The sequence below is a fragment of the Candidozyma pseudohaemuli genome (genome assembly GCF_003013735.1).
Source record: "Candidozyma pseudohaemuli strain B12108 chromosome Unknown scaffold00006, whole genome shotgun sequence".
Lineage (NCBI taxonomy): Eukaryota > Fungi > Ascomycota > Pichiomycetes > Serinales > Metschnikowiaceae > Candidozyma > Candidozyma pseudohaemuli.
The window spans coordinates 398844-425967 of record NW_020194440.1 but is presented as its reverse complement, the minus strand read 5'-3'; the positions used below and the strand labels follow the sequence as shown (position 1 = coordinate 425967).

The 27124-nt window shown below is 50.6% G+C and overlaps 13 protein-coding genes and 2 non-coding genes across 15 annotated transcripts; 7 read left to right on the top strand and 8 right to left on the bottom strand.

Annotated features, from left to right (window-relative positions):
• Positions 1–199: 199 nt before the first annotated feature.
• On the top strand, positions 200–1592 carry ASH2 (Ash2p; the record flags this gene model as incomplete). The annotated part of the gene is made up of 2 exons (XM_024858256.1): positions 200–1539; positions 1571–1592. 2 exons carry the CDS (start codon positions 200–202, stop codon positions 1590–1592), a joined length of 1362 nt encoding a protein of 453 aa, XP_024713662.1.
• A 34-nt stretch (positions 1593–1626) lies between these two features.
• On the bottom strand, positions 1627–2316 carry C7M61_002898 (uncharacterized protein; the record flags this gene model as incomplete). The annotated part of the gene is made up of 1 exon (XM_024858255.1): positions 1627–2316. One exon carries the CDS (start codon positions 2314–2316, stop codon positions 1627–1629), a length of 690 nt encoding a protein of 229 aa, XP_024713661.1.
• Positions 2317–2515: 199 nt separating this feature from the next.
• Positions 2516–3556, top strand: CRH12 (Crh12p; the record flags this gene model as incomplete). Its single annotated transcript, XM_024858254.1, has 1 exon — positions 2516–3556. One exon carries the CDS (start codon positions 2516–2518, stop codon positions 3554–3556), a length of 1041 nt encoding a protein of 346 aa, XP_024713660.1.
• A 1161-nt stretch (positions 3557–4717) lies between these two features.
• On the top strand, positions 4718–7651 carry PFK1 (6-phosphofructokinase subunit alpha; the record flags this gene model as incomplete). Its single annotated transcript, XM_024858253.1, has 1 exon — positions 4718–7651. The coding sequence occupies one exon, from the start codon at positions 4718–4720 to the stop codon at positions 7649–7651; it is 2934 nt and encodes a 977-aa protein (XP_024713659.1).
• Positions 7652–10335: 2684 nt separating this feature from the next.
• On the top strand, positions 10336–11763 carry SFL2 (Sfl2p; the record flags this gene model as incomplete). The annotated part of the gene is made up of 1 exon (XM_024858252.1): positions 10336–11763. One exon carries the CDS (start codon positions 10336–10338, stop codon positions 11761–11763), a length of 1428 nt encoding a protein of 475 aa, XP_024713658.1.
• A 3184-nt stretch (positions 11764–14947) lies between these two features.
• On the bottom strand, positions 14948–15505 carry C7M61_002894 (uncharacterized protein; the record flags this gene model as incomplete). The annotated part of the gene is made up of 1 exon (XM_024858251.1): positions 14948–15505. The coding sequence occupies one exon, from the start codon at positions 15503–15505 to the stop codon at positions 14948–14950; it is 558 nt and encodes a 185-aa protein (XP_024713657.1).
• Positions 15506–15568: 63 nt separating this feature from the next.
• C7M61_002893 lies at positions 15569–15639 on the bottom strand. Its single transcript has one exon. It is a non-coding gene; the product is annotated as a tRNA-Gly (tRNA).
• Positions 15640–15648: 9 nt separating this feature from the next.
• On the bottom strand, positions 15649–15720 carry C7M61_002892. The gene has a single exon. It is a non-coding gene; the product is annotated as a tRNA-Asp (tRNA).
• A 746-nt stretch (positions 15721–16466) lies between these two features.
• Positions 16467–17258, top strand: C7M61_002891 (uncharacterized protein; the record flags this gene model as incomplete). The annotated part of the gene is made up of 1 exon (XM_024858250.1): positions 16467–17258. One exon carries the CDS (start codon positions 16467–16469, stop codon positions 17256–17258), a length of 792 nt encoding a protein of 263 aa, XP_024713656.1.
• An 82-nt stretch (positions 17259–17340) lies between these two features.
• C7M61_002890 (uncharacterized protein) lies at positions 17341–17823 on the bottom strand (the record flags this gene model as incomplete). Its single annotated transcript, XM_024858249.1, has 2 exons — positions 17341–17735; positions 17784–17823. The coding sequence occupies 2 exons, from the start codon at positions 17821–17823 to the stop codon at positions 17341–17343; spliced, it is 435 nt and encodes a 144-aa protein (XP_024713655.1).
• Positions 17824–19118: 1295 nt separating this feature from the next.
• On the top strand, positions 19119–19862 carry C7M61_002889 (uncharacterized protein; the record flags this gene model as incomplete). Its single annotated transcript, XM_024858248.1, has 1 exon — positions 19119–19862. The coding sequence occupies one exon, from the start codon at positions 19119–19121 to the stop codon at positions 19860–19862; it is 744 nt and encodes a 247-aa protein (XP_024713654.1).
• A 533-nt stretch (positions 19863–20395) lies between these two features.
• On the bottom strand, positions 20396–22159 carry PUT2 (1-pyrroline-5-carboxylate dehydrogenase; the record flags this gene model as incomplete). Its single annotated transcript, XM_024858247.1, has 1 exon — positions 20396–22159. One exon carries the CDS (start codon positions 22157–22159, stop codon positions 20396–20398), a length of 1764 nt encoding a protein of 587 aa, XP_024713653.1.
• An 848-nt stretch (positions 22160–23007) lies between these two features.
• Positions 23008–24051, bottom strand: C7M61_002887 (uncharacterized protein; the record flags this gene model as incomplete). Its single annotated transcript, XM_024858246.1, has 1 exon — positions 23008–24051. The coding sequence occupies one exon, from the start codon at positions 24049–24051 to the stop codon at positions 23008–23010; it is 1044 nt and encodes a 347-aa protein (XP_024713652.1).
• A 630-nt stretch (positions 24052–24681) lies between these two features.
• C7M61_002886 (uncharacterized protein) lies at positions 24682–25785 on the bottom strand (the record flags this gene model as incomplete). Its single annotated transcript, XM_024858245.1, has 1 exon — positions 24682–25785. One exon carries the CDS (start codon positions 25783–25785, stop codon positions 24682–24684), a length of 1104 nt encoding a protein of 367 aa, XP_024713651.1.
• Positions 25786–26424: 639 nt separating this feature from the next.
• Positions 26425–27102, top strand: C7M61_002885 (uncharacterized protein; the record flags this gene model as incomplete). The annotated part of the gene is made up of 1 exon (XM_024858244.1): positions 26425–27102. The coding sequence occupies one exon, from the start codon at positions 26425–26427 to the stop codon at positions 27100–27102; it is 678 nt and encodes a 225-aa protein (XP_024713650.1).
• Between the last annotated feature and the right edge of the window lie 22 nt (positions 27103–27124).

The window sequence follows — 27124 nt, the reverse complement described above, 5'->3', positions numbered from 1 at the left end:
CAGCCATACTCCCACATTGCTTCAAAACACCCACATACTATAAACAACAAAAAACCCAACCGAAAAACTCATCAATTTGACAAAAAGAATCAAAAACATTCACCTCCACGAATTCCACCAAATCTTCTCTCTCCATCACCACATCCATCCTACTCAACAGCTCTCTACCTGCACATCAAATATCAACTACAACTTCTTCATGGAAGCACCAGCTCAACCAAAACAGGCCTCAGAGGCTCCGGAGGCAGCTGCCCAGCCAGGAACCCCCACGGCGCTGGCAATTGAGCCCCAGGTGGCGCCCCCGCCAAAAGTGGAGGAGAAACCGCTGGAACCTACCGCTAACACTACTCGTCTGAAGACGAAGGAAGAAGGCTTGAGTGCTCTGGAGCTCAAGCAGAGGGCTGCCAACGTCAAGGTGCACCCTAGACTTAAACCAACGCCATTTGAAGCGGACAATTTCGATGTGGAGCCCATTGCCACGCAGGATTTCCAGAACCAGGGCATCACTTTTGCTCAGTACGACGATCTTCCGTTGAACAAGCGTGGATTCAAGTATAAGCCGTGCCGACCCAACCGGGCGTTTTCTTCGAACTTGTACCTGACTACAGACTACGCTCCTCATAGAGTCAGGGTCAGCTACTTTGACAGATCTACAGGTATCGCCTGTAGTGAAGATATGAATGCAGTTACTACACAGCAGGGCTGGCTTTCGGCACGAAGCAACGTGGGCATCAGAGAGGGAAAGTGGTATTTTGAATTTGACATTCTCAATGCTAACAACACCTCGGGCAAGAGCCATGTGAGGGTCGGTGTGGCCAGAAAAGAGGCCGCTTTGGAGGCTCCAGTGGGGTTCGACGGTTATGGCTATGGTCTTCGAGACTTGAACGGACAGAAAATCACGCTCAGTCGTCCCAAGCCGTTTATGGAAGACGAGGAGGGTTTCAGCACCGGCGACACAATTGGCTTTCTTGTGGAGCTACCCTCGCTTGAGGAACAGAGGAAGCACAACGAGCAGTTTGCCAAGGACTCTCATACGAACAAAAAACGGAAAAAGGCAGGTCAATTGGCCGCCGACGAGGAGGAGAAAAAGCTCAACTTGCACCTGAACATTGTCCGGGACCAGATCCCCATCAAGTACAAGAACGCCTTGTATTTCGAGCAGTTCGAGTACACGCCCACCAAGCAGATGGACCATTTGCTCAATCCTGTCACTGTTTTTGGTGAAAAAGCGTTCTTGGAGACCGTCGACAAGCCGCCCACGCTACCGACGATTCCGAACTCCAAGATCACGGTGTTCAAAAACGGCAAGTCTCATGGAACCATGTTTGAGGATATCTACTCTTTCTTGCCGTTGAACGTCGACAACGACGCTGCTGCCTCCGACGCCAACACCAAGCAACAGCAAAATGCAGCGTACAGAAACACAGACGACGGCAGCTTGGGCTACTACCCTATGATGTCAGCTTTTCTGGAGGGAGTGGTTTCGCTCAACGCCGGACCGGACTTCAAGTTCCCTGTTCCCAGCGGCTCCCGTCCGTTGTGTGAGCGTTACGAGGAAAAGATCGCCGAGGACTGGTATTTTGATGTTCTAGATGAGGTGGAAGCCGCATACTTGGATAGCTTCGATTAAGGGTCTGCGCCAACCTGGAGCATGAGCTCTTGTATGAGGGTTGAATCGCATGTTCCAGGGCATTTGAGTTCCGGGTTTTGTCTGGAAAAGACCGTGAAACACTTGTTGTGGAAGGATGTCGAGCAGCTTGTCTGATTGCACTTGATGCCATAGGTGACAAGATCACCACACACATGGCAGTCTAGAAGCTTGCCCTGGGGGTCCTCTGGCGAGAACTTGCCGTACCTGTCCACAAGGTATGTTTTAAGTTCGGCAATTGCCGGCGTGGAGAGCACTACCCGGTTGTTGGAGGTGATGTTGAACCAGCCATCATTGACAAGCCTGGAAAGGAAGTAGTCCGCGTCACCGAGCCGTAGCTTGGCCACACTGGCCACCTGCTGCTTGGCGTTGCCAAAAGGCAAACAAAACTCAAAATCAGCAGCCACAATTGAATCTATCATCTGCTTGATCGCGTCTAGTTCTGAAGGCAGATACGGCGTGCAAGCCTGGATCACGGCGTCCTGCTTGGTGTTGACAAACACATAGACGATATCGCCCAGGACCTGGTCTCGTGCCGACTCGACCTTGAAGTAGTACTTCTGGATCCGCAAGTTGATGTCGGAAATGTACTCTTTGGCTGTGGAGCCTGGATCGCCGTTTGTTTCAATCTCAAAATGCTCGGCGATGCGCTTGAATTTTTCAGCCATCACCGGCGCAGAAACGTGCCTGACGGCTCGGAGATACGTTAGTAGCACCCGATGTGCTTCAGTAAACTCCATTGGCAGGAAATCAAAAGGCTGTTGATGGTGTTTTTCAGATCTGGGGACCCGGGAGGTACGGGTGCGTCAACGGTCCGGTGCGACCTACCTTGAGTTTTTTGCAACCATTTGCACCACAAGCCTAAGCATGAAACTCCCACGATTTTCACTGTTTTTGGCCGGCGCTTTGGCAATTGACTCGCCTTGCAATCCGGCGAACGACTGGTCGTGCGTGGCCCGCAATAAGGCCCTTTCGGCCGCTGTTCACGATACCTTGACGATGCAACCCAAGTACTTTGAGCTGAACTTGGAATCGCCATTTGTGGAGTATGGGCCCGACGGCGGCAAAATGAAGATTTTCGAACGGGGCCAGAACCCCCAGCTTGCGTCGACTCATTACATCATGTATGGCCGTGCTGAAGCTGAGGTTAAGGCTTCCCACGGTAAGTCGGTCATTTCGTCCATGTACATGCAAAGCGACGATTTGGACGAGATTGATATTGGCGAGTTCTTTGGCGGCGAGCCCGACAAGTTCCAGACGAACTACTTCATCAAGGGCAACATCTCGAACTACGATCGAGACCGCTACCACAAGGCACACACTGATGTTACAGCCGACTTTCACAAATACGCTGTGGAGTGGACTCCCGAAAGCATCATGTGGTTTTTCGACGGGCGGCTCATCAGAAGGGTGCTCAGTGCCGGGAATGAGCACGGTTTCCCGGCTTCTCCCATGCGCTTGATGTTCAGTTTATGGATTGGCGGTGATCCAGAAAACCACCCGGGCACAATTGAGTGGGCCGGCGGTGAAGCCGATTTCGAAGGTCTCCCGTATGTTATGGGGATCCGCAACATCCGTCTTGTGGACTACTCCAACGGCCACCAGTATGTGTATGGACGAGGCCAGGAGGTGGATGCTACTAGTGGGGAGGTTTTTGGACGCCGAAAAAGAGATGGAGACGGAGGGGATGACGAAGATCGGAAGGAGGCTGAAGTTCCCATGGACTCTGGTCACGAGGACGGCACTAAGGTGCTGTCTGATCCTGAAAAGGTGGATTCTACAGGCCGGAGCGAGTACGATATCGAGTACGAATTTGACCAGGGTGTTGAGAGCGGAAGCCTGGCGTTGGTTGTTCTGATGGTCCTTTTCGTCTGGGTGGTCGTGGTCTTTTTAGCCTTTTACTTCTGAGGTGGATATGAATGCATCTAGGCCGGGAGGCTGACACTATGAATGGTGTAGGAAGTAGTTGATTTGGATGGTTGCAAAATGAGCAAGTCGTGGGTCCAGTATTGGAAGTCTATGTTTGAAGGGTAAGTAGAATGGGCCAATTGCTTGCAATACGCTTTTTATGAACAATTTTCATGAAATAGAGGAATTGCTGAATGGCCCTTGGTGGGTCAGCTTGGGTAGTTTCACCTCGTTCCTCATTCACTCCGTCCACCTGCCTTGCCATACTATGGATGCCAATTCCATCGACAACGCCATATTTTTAGCTGTTTTTTGTCAATTAGAGTGAAAAACCAAATTCCTAAAGAACCAACTTCAATAAGGTCTTATCATCAGACGCTCAAGTTAGTTTCCCGAACGTTGACCCACAGGACATATCTGTCTGAGTGAACCACGATTTTTTCAAAGCTGATTAACCCATCCAGCTAACGCATTCCAACCCTAATCATTTGCACATCCTATTTCTCTTCCATCGGTGTGCACGATTTTTCCATACCCGGTAAACGATTTCCATACCCGGTATCGTTGAACCTGTCTCACCCACCAACCACCACAACACATTCATCTACACCGAAACCTTCAAAAACAAACCAAAAACCATCAAAAACCGCAAAACCCCAAACATACCTCCCTCTCTTGACCCACTAGCCGCATCAACCGTCAGATCGCCAAGCGAGCTCGTCTCTGTATCTCCCTGCCATGCTCTTACACAACCCACCATCATCAACAATCCACAATTCTACAAGTCCAAAAAAGAAAAAGAAGCTTCAGCAAATCTACTACAGCAAAACGCCCTCCTCCACCACCCAACATCCATACATCCAAAACTTTCCCCCAACCATAATCCCACCTGGGCTATCTCGGAGGATACTCCGATGGCTGCGAAAAGACAAACCACCAATTCCACCACCCCACCACCCAATCCACCCAATCCACAATTTCACCAAACTAATTCCAATCCCGTTAATCAGTGACCTCCATCACCCCACCAAAACCTTTTCCTCCCTGCCTCCCAAAACCCATTCCTCCCTGCCTCGTGATCATCTGACGGTATCATCTGATGCCTGCACTTGCTCGGAGCGGTGCAACCCATCAGGAAGCCATCTTTCTTGCTTCACCACCATGACAGTTTCACTGGTGAGTTTCGTATCGCTTGTGACAGCGGATTCCAGGGAGTTCCAGCGCACCGCCGCCTGGTACCATGCCTTGGGCTTCCGCCTCGTGAAAAATTACAACAAAGTTTCCACCGCTTCCTCCCAGGTGGTGCTTGGGATTTCGGGTGATTCTTCCAAGGAGATCTGGTTGGAGGCGCTTCCTTTGCAGAACTTGGACGCCAGCGGGAACGTGGTGCCGTGGCAGGAATTGTCTATCTACGAAGGAGACGACACTTCTAAATTGTGCAATGGCACCGTGGTGAAGATCCGTCTTTCGTCCTTGGAGTCCACCCAGACAGTGCCACAGACAATTGAGTTTTTTGCCGCCGACCTAGGCAAACTTAAGGCGCTTTTGGACAAGGCGGGCGCCAAGTACGAGGAAAAGGGCGACATTGTGGCCTCGGACCCGTTGGGCAACACCGTCCGGTTCTCCAACAAAGAGCTGATTTTGAGCGACCACGCCTTTGTCAGCCAGCAGGAGTATTTGGACTACAAGACCAAGGAGATCACCGACGCCTTGAAGAAGCTCAAGCCCCAGGAAAGCACCGACGAGTTGCCTACTGCCGAAAAGGCCAAAAAGAAGAAGATCGCAGTCATGACCTCAGGCGGTGACGCCCAGGGTATGAACTCTGCGGTTCGTGCCGTGATCCGTTCGGGTATCTACTACGGCTGTGACATGTTTGCCGTTTACGAGGGCTACGAGGGTTTGGTCCAGGGCGGCTCGCTTTTGAAGCAAATGGGCTGGGAGGACGTTAGAGGGTACCTTGCGCTTGGAGGTACCATGATTGGTACGGCCAGATGTGCCAAATTTAGAGAAAGAGCCGGTCGTTTGGCCGGTGCCTTGAACATGATCAAAAATGGTATCGATGCGCTTATCGTGTGTGGAGGTGACGGTTCCTTGACTGGTGCGGACTTGTTCAGAGCCGAATGGCCTTCTTTGGTGGAGGAGCTTGTCAAGACGGGCCAGCTCACGGCCGAGGAGGTGAAGCCTTACCAGAACTTGACCATTGTGGGTCTTGTGGGTTCCATCGATAACGATATGTCCGGAACCGATGCCACCATTGGTGCCTACTCCTCGCTCGACAGAATCACCGAGATGGTGGACTACATCGACGCCACTGCCGCTTCCCACTCTCGTGCTTTCGTTGTGGAGGTCATGGGCCGTCATTGCGGCTGGTTGGCCTTGATGTCGGGCCTTTCCACCGGTGCTGATTTCATCTTCATTCCTGAAAGACCACCTCAGCACGGCAAGTGGCAGGAGGAGCTTAAGGCCGTCTGTCAGCGCCACAGAGACCTCGGCAAGAGAAACACCACGGTGATTGTCGCTGAAGGTGCCATTGACGACGAGCTCCAGCCTATTTCTTCGGAGGAAATCAAGAAGGTGCTTGTGGAGTTGGGTCTCGACACCAGAATCACCATTTTGGGCCATGTCCAGAGAGGTGGATCTGCTGTGGCCTACGACAGAATGTTGGCCACTTTGCAGGGTGTGGAGGCCTTGCGTGCTGTTTTGGAAACCACTCCAGACACCCCATCGCCAGTGATTGGTATTGTTGAAAATCAGCTTGTGCGCCAACCATTGGTGGAGTCTGTGAAAAACACGAAAATGGTTGCCGAGGCTATTGAAGCCAAGGATTTCGACAGAGCTATGGGCTTGAGAGACTCGACTTTCGCTTCGATCTACAGAAACTACTTGGTCACCACGAAGGATGCCAACGGAAAGAATTTCGTGCCCGAGAAGGAGAGATTGAACATTGGTATCGTGCACGTTGGCGCTTCTTCCTCGGCCCTTAATGCCTGTACCAGAGCTGCTACCTTGTACTGTTTGTCCAAGGGCCACCGTTTGTTTGCCATTCAAAACGGTTTCTCCGGTTTGATCCACACCGGCAACTTCCGAGAGTTGTCCTGGTTGGACGTGTGTGGCTGGCACAACAAGGGTGGATCGGAAATCGGAACTAACCGTTCCTTGCCCAGCGAAAACTTTGGTAACGTCGCCTACTACCTCCAAAGACACCAGTTGAACGGATTGCTCATTGTCGGAGGATTCGAAGCGTTCACCGCATTGCATGAATTAGAAAACAACAAACACAAATACCCAGTGTTCAACATTCCCAAGGTGGTGATCCCGGCTACCGTTTCCAACAATGTTCCTGGTACCGAGTACTCCTTGGGTCTGGACACCTGTTTGAACCAGCTTGTGAAGTACTGTGACGCTGTCAAGCAATCTGCGTCTGCCACAAGAAGAAGAGCGTTTGTGTGTGAGGTTCAAGGAGGAAACACCGGATACGTTGCTTGTTACGCCGGGTTAGTGACCGGAGCCATGGCGGTTTACACGCCCGAGAGCAAGGTGACGCTCAAGACAATCAGAGAGGACTTTGACTTGCTATCGGCGGTGTTTGAGAATGACCGTGGAGAAGACAGAAACGGAAAACTTCTCATCCGCAACGAGCATGCATCGGAGGTCTACACCACGGATCTTTTGGCGGACATGTTCAAGGAGGCAGCCAAGGGTCGGTTCGAGACGAGAACCGCCGTGCCCGGTCATGTACAGCAAGGATTCATGCCGCTGTCGATGGACCGAGTGTACGCCGTCCGTTTTGCCGTTAAGTCCATCGAGTACATTGAAGAATGGAGTAAGCGGGTATTCAACGCTGCAGAACACACGCTGCATCACAGTGTGAACAACATCAAGATGATCGACTTTATGGACAAAGAGGAGGAGCTGTCGGTTGTGATTGGAGTGCAAGGCGCCAAGGTGGTGTTTTCGAACATCAACGACTTGTACGACAAGGACACGGACGTTGCGTTGAGAAAAGGACGGACGATCCACTGGAGCCGGTTAGAGGAGGTGAGCAACTTGTTGAGCGGGCGGTTGATGCTCAGAGAGGGCAAGGCCACGCGTTAGAGACAAAGAAAGAAGGTTTTAAAAACAAGCTAGCACAATGAAAGCAAATGATCATGGAGGGCATTGTAGCGGGAGATGACTGGGGCTGGTGCCGAGGGGATGATATTGTTTTGGCGAAGAGAGAGTGCACTAGCGCACAAAGAAGCGCAACTGAGACGAGCCGAATAAGGTTAAAGTTGGGGTGGAAGAGAAGCCGGGGGCCGATCGAAGCCTGTGAATTAGGAATGGAATGATACAGAAATTTAGTAAAAATAGAAAAAGCTTGTAGTATGCGTGGAACAGGCCACTTGGGTGGAATGGAACATGTCAAGGTGAGACGTGACGTCAAGCGGGATCAGCCAGGGTTTGGCAGATCGTCTTCTAGAACCTGTCTGTGCAACGAAAAATGTACGATCTGGGGAGGCTCGGAGTCGGAGGCAGGGTCCACAATGGACATTGTGGGTGGTCGGCGGGGCCGTCCTCTGTAGTCTTTTTGACAGTGATGATTTTAAAAACGATAAATTCAAATTTCACCACTACGGCTGCCACTACGGCTGCCACGGCTAACTGGGTGGTTTTTCCGGGGACCCTGGCGCGACGAATACTGCCGTTTTTAGCGGAGGCGATGGCGCCGCTGCGAAAAATGCAAAAAAAAAAAGTCCACAACAGGACGAAAAAAAGCCCTGCTTCTGTGGATGCAAAAACGCATTGTTGGCGTAAACTGGATCTGCTGCCGATCGACGCCAGGGTCGTCAATTCTTGTGGGGCCCCCAAGAGCTAAAAAAAGGCCCCGCTGGAAGGGCCCGCTAAAAATCTGTGCCTCGCTAGTGCCTTCGATACCCTTCCGTGCTGCGATTAGCCAGCGGCTGTCTGGGGTGCGCGGCGAGGCCGGTGAGCAGGAAAGTGCCAGGCAGGTGAGGCAGAAGTGAGGCAAAAAAGTGATGCCACAAATGTAACGAGTGTCACGAATGGCAGCGAATTCACAAATGGCAGTGATGCCACCAACGCCAAATGCCACCGTCCTAATGCAATAAAGCTGTCTTTGGTGAGTCGCTTTTGGCTACGCCAAAACCTCCTTCCTGCTCGGCCGGAAACCCGACCCGTTTTGTGCTAAGGCGGGCGCTTGCAGCCGCAAGATGGGCAAAGCAAAACGGAGGCAACACGGAGGCAGCAGCAGGAACCCGGCGTTTCCAGCCCGGTGCTCACGCCCCGCGACCGCCGCGAGGCTCTGATGGCGCGGGCCCCCACAGAAAAATGGTCTTTTTCTTTGGCAACCTTCGCAAGCTTCGCTGGCAGAGGCCCGCAGTGGATTGGCGCGAGGCACCGACGCAGCGCCCTGGATGTTCGTATTTGGAGAGGGAAGGGAATTCTGATTTTTTTATGTTTTATGTTTTCGTCGTAGCGATTTCACCTCTGGCGGCCGCTCCCGCCTGGGGCTTCGTCGGCTGAGGCCGTCCTCGCAGCAATGACCGCAAGGTCTAATTCGTACGGCTGGGCGAGTTGCGCTCGGGAGTCCGCTAGGGGCCCCAGGTGCCCAAGCCAGGTTTTCGGTCTAGGGGGGCTGCAAGCAAGAGGGCGGTTTTGTGCTGCCCAGGACGAATTTGGGTTTTTCTGGCGCCGTTGTGGGTTGCCGTCTGCTTCGGTGCGTGCTAAGGTTTGGAAGAAGCCGGGCCTCACCCCATGCCCAGATACCAGGTTGCCCAGGCCGTCTTAGCGCTTTCGTCGTAATTGCAATTGCAGCTGGCAGCCGACGTTGCCTGCAATTGGAAGCAATTGAGACAATCTCAACAATTTCAACTGCCAGTGCTATTTTCAATTCCCAATGCCCAACGCTATTTTTCAATGCCATGCCCAACGCTATTTGCCATGCTCCCCATCCTTCTACCAGCCAAGGCGCGACCTCGAGGCATTGTACCTGGTGGTGGGGCCATTTGCCAGGCCGGCCAAGCTTTAGTCCCAAATCATGCGCCCGCAACTGTTAAGCCTCCACCTCAGGCAGACCCTGCAAACCGCAAGCATCCCCCCAGTGAATTTCAATTTCACTAATCCTCTAGTCCTTAATCCCAGAGTCCCAGTCCATCGACCAGTATCGCAACCATGGTAGATGGCCGGTCAGGCAGACAATCACCAGGCAGACAGGCAGACAAACAGGCAGGCAGGCAGCAGGCGTGCTGGGGCAGCTGGAGGCATGCAGCTCGACGCTTGACGCACTGCGACGCACCCGCCCTGCACCAGACCAGAGGAACAAAAGAGCGGGCCCACACGCACTCCCATGCACGTCCGACGCACAACCAGACGCACCACTCAAATCTCTCGAGAGCCGAATCTTAGCCAGAAAAAATGTCTCTAACGGCCCGTGCGTACCACTTTTCTTCCTCACCGCTGTATTAATAGCTGGTTGTCCCACCGCCTGCTTCTTCCTTTTTTTTCCCTCCAGGCCGTTAATCGAAGGTCTCCCATCGAAATCCAAAACCCAGACATCCCCATCCATCCTTCAGCAGGCACCAACACCTTTCCAGTGGACTTTCCAGAATTACAAACTGCTGAATCCAAAGGCCACCAGTTTGCCTCCCAAATCCCATAATCCCCAGCAGGCGCCTTCTTCTCCTTGAAGTGCCCACATAGGCGCCTTTCCCTCCAAAATCCCAACAATCACTTCCCAAACCCCAAAGAACTCCCGTGCCCCAGCTCCATCCCCTGATGTCATGACGCCAAAACTGGACCCGCCCGTAAAGAAAAACGCCTTTGTGCACAAGCTCTACGGGATGCTCAACAACCCAAAGTTGGCCCACCTCATCTGGTGGACAGGGCCCGACGACTCCAACACCTTCGCCTTGTACCCCAGCAAGGAGTTCGCTGACGCTCTTCTGGACTACTTCAAGCACGGCAACGTGGCCTCTTTTGTGCGCCAGCTCCACATGTACGGCTTCCACAAGATCCTGGACCCGCAGCTGGCCTACCACGACAAGGACTCCCCCATCTGGGAGTTCCGCCACTCGCTGGGCAAGTTCAAGAAGAACGACGAGAGCTCCCTAGTCTACATCAAGCGCAGGCTGCTGCTGAACTCGTCCCGCAACTCCCTGGTGCTCGAGTCCGAAAACAACCACAATCCCACCTCCAATAACCACCACCTCCACCGCTCCCACGACCCGCAGGTCGCCTACTACCACGCCAGGCCCCATCCGTACCCTTACTACTACCCCCAATGGCAAGTGCCCGTGCATGGTCCCGTCTACCAGGGCCCTCCCCATCATAACGGGCCCAACGGGCCCCCTCTCCCGCCGGTTCCAAGCCCGTACCCTCCGGAACACTATCCTGTGATTCTTCCCCCACCTACACCAAAGGAGAAACCCGCCAGTCCCACGCCCAAAAGACGCTCCCACGAAGAGGTCCGCTACCAGCAGCACCCCGAGCAGCCGCTACGCTACTCCCACTCCACCCTGCTGCTCCCGACATACCAGGATCCTCCTCCTCCCCGCAGCGACGAAACCCTACAGTTCAGAAAACCCTGGGACCAGCCCCACGACAGGCGGCCCCGTCATCCCTCGTTGCTCTTTGACCCCTTGGCGCCTCCGCGTTCCAACGACGCCATCAAGCTCCCACCTTTGGGCAGCAGCCCTCCAGCGCAGCCTGTTCTGCGGCCCTCGCTTTCGTCCATTCCCATCCGAAAGTCTGTCTACGACAAGTTGCGCCCGCTGTTGATCGAATTGCATGCCTCGGGCCACCCCGGCGGCTCCCGAACCTTCGACTCCATGGGCTCCAACCTGCTGCTGATATTCCTGGGCGCCTCGTCCATCTCGTCCCTTTCGAGCGGCGGCAGATCGTCCTTCGGCTCGATATCCCACTTGATCGATGACCGCAAGCTGCTGCTAGCGCCTCACGAGCAGCCGCTGCCCCAGATGCATCCGCCGGGGGTGCTGACGATTCTCGAAGAACGCGAGAGCAGCGAGCAGATCCCTCATCAATTGCCGCAGCTGTCGAGCTCCACGGAGACCACCGAGGCCAGTGGTGCCTTGAGCACGCCCAAGCCTCTGACGCCGAAGCCTGCGTCGCCACTGTTCAAGGGCAAAGTGCTGTACTTGCTTGAGGACACCGACAGCCATGCTTTGAAGAGGCAGAAGCGTGAGGCATAGAAGAGAAGCATAGACTAGGTTTCTGGGGTAAAATTAGCATCAATTGAGACGTCCGTTGCCCAATTGGGCTGGCGAGGCCAAGGTTTTTCCCCGGAAGATCGACCTCGCTAGTCGACATGTGAAGAGGTTTACAAAAGCTGGAGAGGTGTTCAGTCGAAAGAGGTGCTGCTCGAAAACAGACTAATGCAGACGCAGTAGCCGATGGTCAGAAGCAGCGGTAAATTCCTGGCCTGCCGTGAGCGCAAACAGCAAAAAATAAGACAGAGCGCAAAGCAGCTCGTTCACCGAGGCGAGCAAGCCTTAATTCCGGAGTCAGACGAGCGACAGAAAACAATAGCAGGCGAGGCTGGCTCCGCAGCGCCAGGGACTATTGCAGCAATGGCGGATTCTCAAAGTCTTCCATTTTGGGAGAAACTCCCTATTCACAGGCGACGGCTGTGTGGCAGGGCTCTAAAGCCGCAGCGTAGCGATCGTGGCAGTTACAGGAGCTCACGCCAGTTTAGGAAGATCTAACAAGGGTATCGGTACAGGAGCGGGCTCTTGGAGGTAGGATCTGACGTGTTTGCGCCGCCCCACCCCATGTCACTTTTGTTGATTTTCTTAGTGCGGTGTGCGTTTCAGAGAGGAATTTTAGGTGGCGGCGGCGGCATGCCCATACTAGACCACACTTTTGGTGGTTGCTGCTCGCCAGATGCAACCAAGATTCTCTACTCGGGTTTTTCCTGCCTACGCTGGCGGTTTACCGTTCATCGAACGTCTGGATGCTTCGCTCAGGGCAGTGGCCTGATTTCTGCATTTTTCTGCGCTTTAGACATGCGCCAGCATGCGCAGTTACGCGCGCCGGCTATCCTAGCACAGGATTGGCCCCAGACGTATGGGGAGCAGCTTCCAGCGGAGCTCGATGGGGCGAATATTATTTAAGGCGCGAGTGAGCGAAGAAATTTGTGAAATATTTTTCCTCCTTTCGCATCGGCACCAGTCTAATATTTTTTTACGTCACGACAGCGATACTATTATTTTTTTTTTGGGTGATGTTATTTTGAGTTTTTGGCAGATTATTTTTCGGCACATTTTTTTTCCTTCAACGGTCGCAGACGTCACCTGGCGACCACGCACAACGAGTAATGAACATTTTAAAAACGAGATACACGAGATTATCTCCAGAGTGATATATGAGAGAGCAAAATTAAATTATTAATGAGGCCATTTGTAGCCCTCCCCTCACGCCGCCCTTTATCTTATCTCGGCACATCTCTACCCCACCATCCCGATATCACCAGAAAACCCAATCTTCGGTTATGGATGCCTGCCTCGTTTTTAACCGAACAACAGCTGCCTCGAGGCCTAAATCCCGCGTGTCTCATGACGTGGTATGAATGCAGAGAACAGGCGGTCCAGCAGAACCCGGATCATGCAATATAGGCGCCCAAGGGTTTGTGTTTTTCAAGACTCGGGCTTCCGCCGCATAGCGGTTGTAGGCCCTGACGACCCTAGGATATAAAGTGGAGATTCAGGCGCTGGGCAGCCGCTAATGTTCATGTGCTGGCAGGACCAGGCGGACCACCGAAGCTATAAAAAAAAAAAAAAAAAAAAAAGTGGCTGCCTGCTTGACACCGCCAAAAGCGCCCCTGGTGTCGTCACCACGTCGTATTTGAAACATCGCTCGTGTCCGAAACGTCACCGTGGTGGCAGCGAAAAAGGCCTCTGTGGTTGCTGCTGGCGAATAAGAGTTGCTGGTGGAAATAAGCTTTCTGGTATCTCGCAAAGCCAATTGCTTCGCATGAATGGTTTTTTTCAACGGCCCAAGCAGGATCTGGCAATTTGCTTGCTGCCCCTTTTCTGAAGCTTTTATAGTTTATTTGCTAGTGGCCTTTTTTCAATCACCATTGGCCATTGCTAGTCCCTGCCCACTCTCATCCACTCACCTCTGCTTTGTCCTCGCTCGCTTCGCTCGCTAACGAATTACCGCTCCGCTTTGCTTGATCTTCGATTTTGTACCGCCGGGCTCCCTGCGCCAGCTTACCCACGACGCAGCAGGTTGCGCCTTTCCCGCCATCCAGCCAAGAGACCCTTTAGCCCCGAGACAGCTGCAGATCTAAGCATTCCAGTAGGACAACCCGCCGGGCCTTGTTCTCCGGCGAGGTCTGCTGCGTTGTCTAGTAGTCAGATCTCCCAGCAGATGCGTATTTCTCGTCGTTTAAACAACGCCAATGGTGCAAATGCATAAGCGAGCACCTCGTCAATTGGGCAGCCGCTTGTCTCAAGAATAAGCTTTGGCTCCCAAGCAAACGACTTAAGGTTAAACTTCTTCGCCGCTGCCAATGAACTTTCATCTAGGCTTCCTGTGCAGCTTGCCATTGAAGCGGGATGAATGCACCTCCAGATGCGTCTTCCACTAAATACACTGGGCCTCACATGCTGCCCAACACTGTTCCGACATTCAATGGCCCTGTGAACCCTGGAAAGGCATTAGTCAAGATTTAACCCCGGGTGAATAGCACCAGAATCGGAAAAGAGGCCTTTCCAGGAAATGCCACAAAAGCGACCTCTAGCGAAAACCGCCAAGCAAAGACCCTGCCACTTTACCCTTCGGGACTATTTTGTGCTGGCCTGTTTCGAACCATCCCAGCGGGTTAGGCAAGAACACCCCCGCTTTTTGTGTTGATTCGTCGAAAACCAGAAGCCTGTTCTCTTGCAGCGCAACAATGTCCCTTAAAGAACCGTCTCGGGCATTGAACACTCCTCCTCGAGAATCCCACAATGGCTGAACCGAGCCCACTTTATCATGGCACCTAGATGCCAAGGGAAACCACCGTGCCATCACAATGGCGCCATATTGTCGCGGAGGAAGCGCCAAATCCGACTACCGTAACTAGGCCCATTGTATTGTGGACATCCACCTTTTTCTGTGGGGTCTTCGCCAAATCGTGCCATTACGACGCTACATTGTAAAGCTGCCTGCGTGGTGGCCTTATTGTGGTGGAGAAGCCCCAGGGCCTTCCTTGATGCAATGTAGTCATGCTGGGTGGCGACAAATGACTCTCACAATTGCCTTGTTGTCATGACTAACTCATTTCTAAATCATCTTCCACATTCATGCAACACACGACTCTCGAGAGTCTCTTATCCAGCAGGGCCAAGACCCTCCCCTTTGTTGGTCCGTGTATCCCACCTTCCATTTCCATCAGAAGGGACGCTTGGACACTTTGGTGGCCTTTTTCGTACTTCTTTGTGCGCTGATCTTCCTCTCCTCCTCGTCACTGTCCAGGTCCACCTCCACCTTCACAGGCTTCTGCTTCTGCTTCTGCGTTTCTTTCTTCCCGACTTCCCCCAAGAACTGACTCCGTTTTTTCCCAACTTTCTTGGAGCCTTGTCCGTCTTTGTTATTGGCCCGCCCACGACTGTCGTTTCTCATCTTGTTGATCAAGGCGGTCATGGCTTTGGTGCCTGCCTGGTTTTGGCGATTCTCCTGTACTTTCACCTTTTGGGGGTCTTTCTCCGGGTTGACGAAATCCGAAATTGTCTTCTGCGCCTCGTCGTCCTCTTCTAGCTCGTAGAGACCCAGGCCATTCGTGAGAATCGGGAGGTTTAGAAAATCATCCCCTGACGGTTTCTCTGTTTCTTCATTCTGCTGCGGTAGCCAATTGGCGACTGTGTTGTTGGACTCGTTGAGTGCTAGTTGAAATCGGAGTTGAAACGCCTCCTTTTCTTTGATTTCCTTTCTTCTGTTCACTTTGGACATGGAGATTAAAGTTGTAGTTTTGAGTTACGATGAGCATCGCGATATGTGGAGAAGCCAAAAAAATGCGCAAGCCCGGAATCGAACCGGGGGCCCAACGATGGCAACGTTGGATTTTACCACTAAACCACTTGCGCGAAGAAATCCTCCGAGACGGGGAATTGAACCCCGGTCTACCACGCGACAAGCGGTAATTCTAGCCACTAAACTATCTCGGATAACTTGGAAGTGTGTGAGTGCGGGTAATATATGCAGTGTATGCGTCACGTGACCAAAATTACCTTGAAGTTATGACTTTGGGAGTCTTAGAGTAGATAATTGGAGTATCACTGAATTTGGTACCGACGCCCAAAAAGCCGGATTGTCTCTGTACCCTGAGATATCGTCGTTTGAATAGTTTAAAACATTAGAATAGGGTTTATAATCCCACAATACCTAGAAAAAAGGATCTTCATCCTACTAGTGATGGCCTAGCTGTTACCTGAAGCCTTAACAAGGACTCAATTGCTTGCGTTGCTCTGGTGCCACAGAATTGGGTCTTTTTGAAGCTGAAAGTTCAAAACTCTTTCAAGCTCTTTACTCCCAAATTTCAATCAATTCTCCAATTCATGAAGAAACTCACTCATCGAAAATACAATTACCCATCCTTTTTGTCTTTTCTTCGTAATCTTCATCCCTCTACACCCTGCCTGGCTAATTCACCAAAGTTACTGGAATGCGCGAGAGGCTGTCAAAATGGGTGCAAAACGCAAAAGCTGCAGCACTTTAAATACCCTGATCTCCTACAAACACACAACAAAACATCAACAAATCCCCAATGTTACCCTCCCTTCACCGTCCACCAAAAACCTCCAAAAACGCCTCGGCGCCTTAGTGTCACAATATTCCCGTTTCTGGACCTAGACGGCTTCGCACTTCTCCGAAACTATAGATAACAAAAGAGTCAACCTACTCCTTTCTTTCAATGCCCACGGTCGTCGTATCCCACAGCCAGGCGCTAGCGGCGTACCTTGTGGCGGCCTCGCTACGCCTTTACTTTCCTTCCCGAAATTTGAAGATCATTGTGGTGGAATCACTAGACACCAATCTCACGAGTCAGCCCTACTGTGGAATCAGCACAGTGTCCAACCAGCGGCTTGTGCACGGAGACTTTTTCAAAAACGCATTCTTCCGGGGCGTCTTGCAGTCAGCATTGTCGTTTCTCGGCTCAATTCAAATACACAGTTTGGGAAGAACAGAGCACCCTGACTTTCCTCAGAATCAGCACGGTATAAGGGCTACCATAGGGCTGCCGGATCAGCACATAGCGCTTCTTTACCATCCACAGATTCTTCTACATCGTCTACGCCAGTCGCTTCTTGCAGACCCACTGGTTACGTTTTTATCGGTGCCAAACAGAAATGCAGTAACCCAAGTCAGGGCGGATTTATACATTACATTTGCGCCTGGAGAAGGCAATAACAAAATGGATAACTTGGATCTCACGGCCCACTCGTGTCTATGTCCTGTGGAGGGGCTGTCGGCGCCGGTTCTTTGGTTACCGTTGTTCAAGGCCACCACCCAGATGTTCGAGGCCATTTTCACCAACACGCTTTCCAGCTCGGTTTTGGAGATCCACACTGTCAATCTAAACAACAACGAAATCTGCTTTGCCTCGCGGTACGACTTGAACCACGGCATCAAGGCATGCGATTACGTGCTTCTGATCATGGACGGCCTTGCGGCAAGATTAGGCCTCGTTCCGTCGATGCTATGATCCCTTTATAGACAATCCCAGCATGAATAAATAAGATACACGTAGAAATGTTCTGATGACTTAGATCCTTCAAATGCTTCGCTCAAACGGGAAGAGTGTCGAGACCAGCGAAACGGTTCACGTAAGGCTCCACGGCTGGATGTCTCAATATACCCCCTAACACAGGGACGTTTCTCAAAAATTGCACGATAGTACCCAAAAAGTCGCCGAAAAGCGAGAGAATGCCCACTCCTTCCACAATGAAACCAATGAACGAGTGTTTGAACAAAATCAAGGTGATGCCGCCAAAGAAAAATATCGTGGGTCTGATTTTCGTGGGTCTGGCGAAAAAGTATATGGTTCTCGTGGGCCCGATGATGAGAATGACGCCAATCACGAAAAGAAGGTTTCCAATGGCCAAAAGACTGGAATCAAAGAAGGTCAAGATTCCGAGGATGAAGAACACCACGCCGGCGGCGGTCAGCACAACACCGTACTCTGCGGTTAGAAAACACTGAATAAATTCTTATGAAAATTGAAACATACTTTGGCGCTCTGTGAGCCACATGGTAGAATCGAAAAGCATGGTTGATTTGTGAGACGTGGATGGAAAATTGCAGTAGTAGTATCAGCGTGTTGGGCACGTGATACAACAAGGCTTGGACCACCAGGCGTGTTTTGCCACAGTGAGGCACTAGGAGACGGTTTGGCTGGCTTATTTGAATTTCATTTTAATCAATTGGAGGAATTTCACAAGTGGCGTACGTTTAGTGTGCTTTCAGTGCAAGAAACCACAAGGCTGAAGCAGCCACAACGCAAAATAAGCAGAGAAGAAAAAATAACGAATTGCATGGGCTCCACACAGTCGACTTCACGTACATTAATAATTCACAGGTAATGCTAGCTCTGGTACATCGGCATGCGTTGAACTTTAGCGCCTTTCGCAGCCATTCCGGAGAAGATGCAAGGAAGAGCTGGAGAAGTATTCTGTGGAGATGGAGTCTGCATTATGGTCTTTTGAATGGAGAGAGTCGACATTTTGATTTGTGGGTTTTTGAAAAAACGACCACTGTGACACCCTCATCTCATCACTATACATCAATAAATCTTCACCAACCATTACACAAACTTCTCCATCAGCTCAACGGAATGTCGCTGCAGAGCCAACATTCTTCCGCTTCGACTAAAAAATAATTATACATTGCATGCGGCTGGGTACATGAGAACTAAAGGAGGTTTCCTGCTGCATGAGCTTTGCAACGATGGGGCTTTGTGCAATACCCACTCTCGCTTAACCAGAAAGCCTGCGCCACAAACGGTGAAACCGGTTTCGGAATTTTCAGCCAATCAGACGGCTATGAAGTGGAGATTTAAATTGAACTTTGATTAAACTAAATTCTTGAAACGCTCATGTGACATGCACCAGCAAGCAGACGTAGACTTCCGTAAATGTCGCTCGGAGGATGCATGACCTTACTCCGATGGAGCCTTCCACCGTATTTATACATATCAGCCCAACAATCCGTAACCAGGCGTCGTAAAGGGAGGCGAATACGGCTTCCTACAAATTTAACCAATTACTGGAAAACCACTTTTTTGACCACTTTTTGAAACCACCTCTAAATCACCACATCTCTCGGTCCCCCACATTTAGCTTTTTCGCATAGCCACAATGATCCGATCCACGAAACCTCATCCATTTTCCACCACAGCAAAAACACCAAAAATCACCAAAAACACACAAATTCACCTTCCCTTCTCTACCTCCCCATTGATCCCCCTTCCTCCGTCTCGTATTATCTTGTCCTTCGATAGCCGGCTTGGCATCACGTGCCAGTCCCCAGACTAATTCAGATCACGATCATCTCTTTTGACACCACCATGTCCAAAGCTTCGTATACTCCAAAAGACGACGCAGGCGAGGCACCGCCTCCTTCATACCACGAGGCTATAGCCCTGCCGGGATCTGCAGAACCTCCACTTCCTCAAAGACCTCCTCAGGCTCCTCCACGGCCTCTGAAGTCTGAATCCCAGTATCAGCCCAGACCCCAGACTTCCCAAAGTGCCCATGCTCCACCAAAAACACAGAATTACCTGGGCTCGGTCAACTACTCGAACAACACAAATCTTCCCTTTGAGTTTCCAAAACGCTACTTCTGCAAGAAGTGCAAGAACACAGGCTACAAGAAGGACAATAAGATGTGCCTAGACTGCTGGCGCCAGTTCTACTTGCGCAACAACGCCTGGAATCCCAACCAGCTGCTTCCTTTCAGGTACCCCAAGAACTTCATCTGTGAAAAATGCTACAACCACGGCGTCAAGTTCAAGAACGGCAAGACATGCAAAGACTGCTACGAGCGGTTTGCTAAAAGGAACAATTACACTATAAATCCTCCCGGACTCAGCGGACCGTACTATTCACAGCCGGTGGTGGCGCCTATGCAGATGCCTGGTGCTTTTGGGCCTCCTGCTCCTCAGATGCCATTGAGAGTGCCTCCTGGAGATCCTCGTTTAGGTGGAACGCTTTGTGGCAATTGCAGGGGAACAGGCCAAACGTGGTTTTTGTTGGATTCCGATTTGTGCAATGTTTGCGGTGGTTTGGGTAGATTGCTCAACAGGTACTAGATGGGTCGAGAGGTGAGGAAGGGTGGAATTTTTCAGCAACGGCAGATATATACAAGAGGACTCAATTGATTCAAGGGATTTTGGAATTGACTACTCCGAGGGAGCATGAAAGAGAATTGCTATTTTAAGACTATACCGGTTTTTACTTTGACTCAATTAGAAGGTACTGAACCGCAACGGCAGAATTATACAAGAAGACTCAATTGATTCAAGGGACTCTGAGTTACATTTCAAGCAACAGGAAAATTTAAATTGGTGTGCTCTGATGGAGCATGAAAGATAATTGCTATTACTGACTACGGTTTTTGACTCAATTGGATTGGCAAAAGAGACTCATCCAATTTGGAAAGATTATCTCTTTAAGAGCAGCAGGACCACATACAGAATAAGCCCTTCAAGTGAAGAACCAATTGCGCTCAAAACAGAACAAGCATGGCTGCCTATACACATTTCACCCTCAGCATAATTACGATAACGAATACATTTGACATTGCAAGCTAACATACGTCTCTCCATTTCTTTTATATATACAATTAGTGGATGTTGGATGGGTACTTGTAGTCCGTCAACTCCTGGAAGTTCTCCTTGATGTTTCTGATAGACACAAATCTGCTCAAAAGGTTACCAGAACCAGCCTTGTCGTTAGTACCGGACATTCTGCCACCGCCGAACCACTGCTGGGCAACAACGGCACCAGTGCACTTGTCGTTGATGTAGAAGTTACCGGCAGCGTAACGCAACTTCTCCTCAGCAAGTCTCACAGCATCCTTGTCTCTGGCAAACACAGCACCGGTCAAGCCATACTTGGTGGTGCGGTCAATCTTCTCCATGATGGCCTCGTAGTCGCTGTCTCTGTAGACATAGGCGGTGACAATAGGACCGAAGAACTCTCTCTTCAAGAACTCGTGGTCTGGGTTGGTGGTCTGAATGAGGGTTGGCTGGACAAAGAAACCAGTCAGCTTGTCGGTCTCACCACCCAGGATGATCTTCAAGTCAGGGTCGTTCTTGGCCTGCTCAATAACGCCGCTCAACTTCTCGAAGGACTGCTCGTGGATGACTGGACCCATGAAGTTGTTCAAGCCGGCAGTGTCGGTGGTGGAGCCAATGGTGATAGTCTCCATGGCACCCTGCAACTTGGTGAAAAACTCCTCAGAAATGGACTCAGGAATGTAGAGTCTGGAGTTGGCAGAACACTTCTGGCCCTGGAACTCAAAAGCACCTCTCAAAGTCGACAACACGGCGTGGTCGACGTTGGCAGAGTTGTGAACCAAGTGGAAGTTCTTACCACCGGTCTCACCAACGACACGTGGGTACTCTCTGTAGAGCTCCTTGGACAAGTTGGAGCCAATCTGGCCGTACAACTTCTTGAAGACATCGGTAGAACCGGTGAAGTGCAAAGCAGCAAAGTCCTCGTGGTTGATGATCTCTTCGGAGATCTCAACTGGCTCACCGGGGATGAAGTTGATCACACCTCTTGGCAAACCAGCCTCCTCCAAGATGGTCAACATGAGGTAGTTGGACAAGACGGCGGAGTTGGATGGCTTCCACAAAACGGTGTTACCCATCAAGGCTGGAGCACCAACCAAGTTACCGGCAATGGCGGTGAAGTTGAATGGGGTGACGGCGTACACGAAACCCTCCAATGGTCTGTACTCAGCTCTGTTCCAGACGCCTGGGGCGGTCTCGCATGGCTGAACCTTGTACATCTCCTCGGCGTACTTGACGTTGTACTTGAAGAAGTCAATCAACTCAGCAACACAGTCAATTTCGGCCTGGAACACGTTCTTACCCTGGCCAAGCATGGTAGCAGCCAACATGTCGTAACGGTACTTGGTGGAGACGAGCTCAGCGGCCTTGATAAACACACCGGCTCTGTCAGCCCATGGCATGGAGGCCCACTTGTCCTTAGCAGCCTTGGAAGCAGCAATTGCCTCCTTGACGTCCTCACGAGATGCAGAACGCACGGTAGCCAATGCCTGGGTGTGGTTGGCAGGGTTCACCTGGGTGAAAGTAGGTCTGTCGTAAACCTTCTCACCGCCAATGATCAATGGAATGTCCAATGGTCCGTTGTCAGTGAGCTTTGTGAGGGAAGCACGCAAAAGGTCCCAGTCCTTCTGGTGGTCGTAGGAGAACTCCTTGACAGGTTCGTTGGTGAAAGGTGGAACCTTGACGTGTGCCAATTGAGAGGCAGCTCTGACAGGCATCTTGCTCATTCTGGGCACAAGGCGGGCAGAGAGGGAAGCAGTGGCGGGTCTTGCCCTGATGGCGAGGCTGCGGGCGGTACGCAAACGAAGCATTTTGGTGTTTCAGGGAAAAGTATGTGGAGTTTTTGCGTGGGGATCGGACTTCTTAAATATTGCTGGGCCGAAGGCCTGCGTGTGGGGGAAGGGAAGAGCGAGGGATTGCGCGGGAAGGGTATAGCGAGGGGGCAGGAGTAGGCGACTTAGCAGCCGCTCCGGGGCCTTTATGAGGCATTTCAAAGATTTGAAAAATCGCCTGGTATTTGGAGTTTTGTTTATATGGGAGTTTGAATTGAGGGGGGAGCAATGGAGGATTGGAAGGCCAGAGAGGGGTTCAACGTGGAGAGGCAATATGGAGGATCCAGCATAGAAGATCAGGCAACCGTGAAATAGCCTCTTTAATAGGAGGCATTGGATTGGATGTGATGCTGAAGGTTCAGATTGACTTTTCAAATAGAGTTTCGAAGAGATTCCTCTCCGTGAAGCTTGCATAGACAACCCTGACGCTGGATGCTAACCAACAGGGTGAAATGGCAGATTCTGGTAGGTTGCACCCATCCTTCCAAAATCTGATAACCTCAAGATTCCTCAATTTTGACCGTCCCACATGAACATTGAGTTGTGAACGATCGACGGTTTTGTGTCAAGCCGTACATGGCGCATAAATCTGGAAATATACATGAACGGCAGCGCACTCAACGGGTGTTTTTCAGCGAGCGACCCAGGCTGATAAGGTTCAGGAAGTGATGAACTGAGATGAGAAGACTTTATTGTTGTCGTTGAAAACAAAGATTTTCTGTTCCTGGCCAGAAATTCAATTGTAGTAGACGCCACTCATGGACCTTTCAAACCAACCAGTCTCATTCGAACAATCGATGTCTTGATGGACTCACAACCTGCCCTTATTAACCCTTCCTCGCTTCGATCTGGTCAATTCGACTCATCACATCCTCCATCTTCTTCTGAAACACCTCGGCGTTCTTCTCAAACGCCTCGCTCTGCTCCACAAGACTCTTGTCTATCTTGTCCACCGATTCGTCCCACTTCTTCATATCCAGCGCCAAACTGCTCAATGTCTTGTCCAACGTAGCCACACATTCCACAGCATGCCCGCCCTCTGCATGAACACTGTTGAGCGAATGTAGCCTGGCTATCATCAGAGGCACTATGGTGTTGACTCTGTCAAACTCACCCAACCGGTCATACAAAGACGACACTTTATGATCAAAGCTGATTGGCACCACAGGAGGCTCTTTAGAGCCGCTTGAAATCAGAGCCATACGCCTGTTGGCAGCCAAAGCCTCCATATCTTTGCTGAGCAGCTTGATTTCGGTCTGGACAGCAGCGATCTCCTCCTCGTGATCGTACAAGACGTTCACCTTTCGACTGGCGTTGTTCAAGATGTTTCTGATGCTTGTGGGTGTGTCCTCATTGGACCCAATGGCCTCCTCCAACTCGGCTATCCTCTTTTCCAATCGTAGCACCTCGTTCGACTCAGAATGCTCCTTTTTTGACTTTTTCTTCAAGGCAGACTCGATATTCTTGAAAAGGTCTCCCACACCAAGATCAAAATCACCGTTTTTCTCGTCCCCAGCTTTCAATTCACGGAACTTTCCAGCCAATACCTCAACTTCAGAAGGCTCCTCTTTCTCCAACTCTTCAAGCTCTCTAGCAATTCTGGCCATTTTCTGTTTCCTCGTTTCTCCAAGCTTCTCCACATTATAGCCACTTTGGGCCAACCGCCTCGCCACATTGCCCAGGAAATCAACCAAGGTCAATTCGTCACTGAGAGCTGAAGACTCATAGCTGGAAACGGCGTCCAGAGGCGGGGCCAAGGCATCACGTGCAATGCTTTCACTGGATTCTTCAACATGATTGGTTCCGCTTTCGCTTTCGACGTCGCTGGTCTCGAAAACCTCAGGACCGTGATCCTCTTCTGCAGAGTCCATGTTGATATCAGACGCGCACTAGAGCTGTTGTAGTAGGAGGATGAGGAGGGGGTGAATTGTCAATGAAAAAAAATAAGACTATTTAAATTTGAGACTATTTGAATTTAAAGGTTTTCGAAGATCAATTTTAAAAGAACGATTTAAAAAGTTGTAATTGGAGCTAGATAGTCGGTACAGTAGGTCTACTATGGGATCCAGAGATGGCTGCGAAATAGGACATGCAATTAGGGAGAATGTGAGAATGAAGTATTTACGTAACAAGCCAATTTGTGGAAAGTAGGATTACAAAAGGAGACGGGCCTTGATTCCCCAACTGCTACAAAGGCAATTATGCAATTCGTCTTTTTTATATATCTTTCTGTTCAACTCTGAGAACATTTAGTGGTCCTAGGCGACGGCATTCTCTAAGCAGTAATGGACCAATTCAGTACCTGAGATCAAGAAGCGGCGTCGGCATTATCTAAGCACGTTGGACCAATTCAGCGCCTAGGATCAAAAACCCCTGATACACCTTTGACTTAACCTTCGACTACGGCATCTCTCAATTCCATTCCACCGACTACCTGCTGTGAATAGCTCCAGGTGAAAGCCAACTTTCATACCCTCAATTAACATTACAACGAAATTGTCTCACTTCGTCACAACTTGCACAACGTCCTCATCGTTGACCGGATGCTGAAGGCCACATTTCTGTGGCGAGTGCTTGGCACTAGAGCCCCACACCAACGCATACCTAAACTGATTCTTCATTTCTCTGTGGATGGCATCACAAACCTGCAAAATCGTGGAATTGGCACGAACAACCATGGGGTCGTCAAAGTTGGGCATCACGCCTCTTCTCTTCGTGTAAAGTCTCACAAGACCCAATTGACGCCAGATCTCCTCCTTCAAGTCGTCAATGCCCAATTGCAACTCACACGAAATCACAACCGTGTTGGGCTCGCGGGCCAAACGGTCCGTTTCTTCTAGAGACACAGCGTCCACCTTGTTGTAAACGTAGAGACACTTGATGTAGGAGATATGCTGGTCGTTGATGATGTCGATAAAGTCGTCCACAGTCACGTTTTCGTCCTTCACGAGCACATCGGCATTGTGGATCTTGTAGTCTTTCAAAATGGCAGTCACCATCTTCTCATCGAGGTACTTGGGCGGCGTGATCGAGTTCAACTTGACACCGCCGGTCTTCTTCACCTTGAGCGAGATATTGGGTCTCTCCTTGTTCAAACGAATGCCCATGGTCTCCAATTCGTTCTCCAAAATCTGTCTTTGCTCTCCACCTTTGGTTGCATCCAAAACCATCAATATAAGATCCGACGTTCTCGACACAGCAATGACCTGACGGCCACGACCCTTACCTTGAGAAGCCGCTTTGATGATACCTGGCAAATCCACAATCTGCACCTCGGCTCCGTTGTACTCTAGGATTCCTCCAACTGAGGTCAAAGTGGTAAACTCGTAGTTGGCAGCCTCCGATTTCGTGTTTGTGACCTGTGAAAGAAAAGAGGATTTACCCACAGAAGGAAAACCAATAAGCGACACTCTGGCATCGCCCGCTTTGGCAATTTCAAAACCCTGGCCTCCTCCAGATGATCCACCAGGTTGAGGCTCTAGAAGCTCTCTTCTGAACCTGGCAAGCTTACCCTTTAAGAGACCAATGTGGTACTCTGTGGCTTTGTTTTTCTGGGTACGTGCAAGCTCCTCCTGGATTTGGGCGATCTTTTCGAGGGCTCCCATTGGATCTGAATTAGTGGTTTGGTGTAGGAGGATGGGTGTAGATTTTCGATGCTAGTGCAGTGGTGCACCCGTACACCAGGAAGGTGGGTTGACCAGTTTGGAGGATTCCTGCCAAGGGGGAGGTTTATTAGGGAGGTTTTTGAAGGTGGGTTGGAATGGTGATTACAGCAGCTTTATATGATTTTAGGAAAGAATTCTGTTGAGGGGTAGTGTTGATTTACGGAGGAGGGTGGATGTTCATTTGGCTGCGAAATCTGGAAAATTCAAGACACCAAGAAGGAGGAACAATGTGATCTGGGGGAATTTGAATATTTTCTTTTCATTGGTGGTATACTTCGATTTCGAACGGAACCCTTATTGCAATGACAGGATTCCTCCGACTTTGGTCTGTAGATATCAGTATCTATCACTTGGGCCTAAGCCTTCTATACCTTAGTTTCAGGGCGATTCGTCTAAAACAAAGAACAGCAAGCTGCTTTAATAACTTACAGCAAAAGGCCTTCCCCAAAATTCCACCTCCAATTTGGATCCTCATTGAAATTCAGTGACCTTTCTGCTTCACCACCAGCGTCCTGCATACGCACCACAAACCCCAGGCATCAAGCTCTTCGCAGGCATCGCAGCTTGAATTATCAGAACATGCCTAAAGCTCACGGTCGGTATGACCGGTACAACACCGATCTCAGCGATGTTTTCGGCTCTTCTGTTCGTGCCAAGAAGCAAATCAGAAATATAGAAAATTTGCTCCAAAAGGACGATCTCCCCGCCGATATCAGAATCGAAAAGGAAAGAGCCTTGAAGGCCTTGAAGGTTGATTTGAAGCACAGACAGTTCAATTTGAAGACTAAGGAGCGTGCAAAGAAGTACCACATGGTCCGTTTCTTTGAAAGAAAGAAGGCCATCAGAAGGCTCAAACAAGCCACCAAGGCCCACAATGAGGCTGTCGAATCGGAGTCCAAGAAGGAGACCAAGAAAGCCAGAAAGGTGTTGAAGCACGCCCAGATCGACACTGCTTACGTGTTCATGTTTCCCAAATCTGAAAAATACGTTTCCTTGTATCCTCCAGAGCTCAGCGCTGAGGCCAAACAGGACGACAATGTCAAAAAGGGAGCCCAGCGGACCGAGGAAAGAAGACTAGCATACCGTAAGAAGATGGAGGAGCTCATCGACAGTGGAAAGCTACCTTTCACATTTGAAGACGTCTTGGCCGGTAAGACCGTGCAGGTGGAAAATGCAACCTTGCCAGAGCAAGAGGAGGAGATCGATGCCCCACAGGAAAAACCACAGGAAGAGGAGGAAGACGAGTTCTTCGAGTAAACCACACCTTCATTGCATCTTG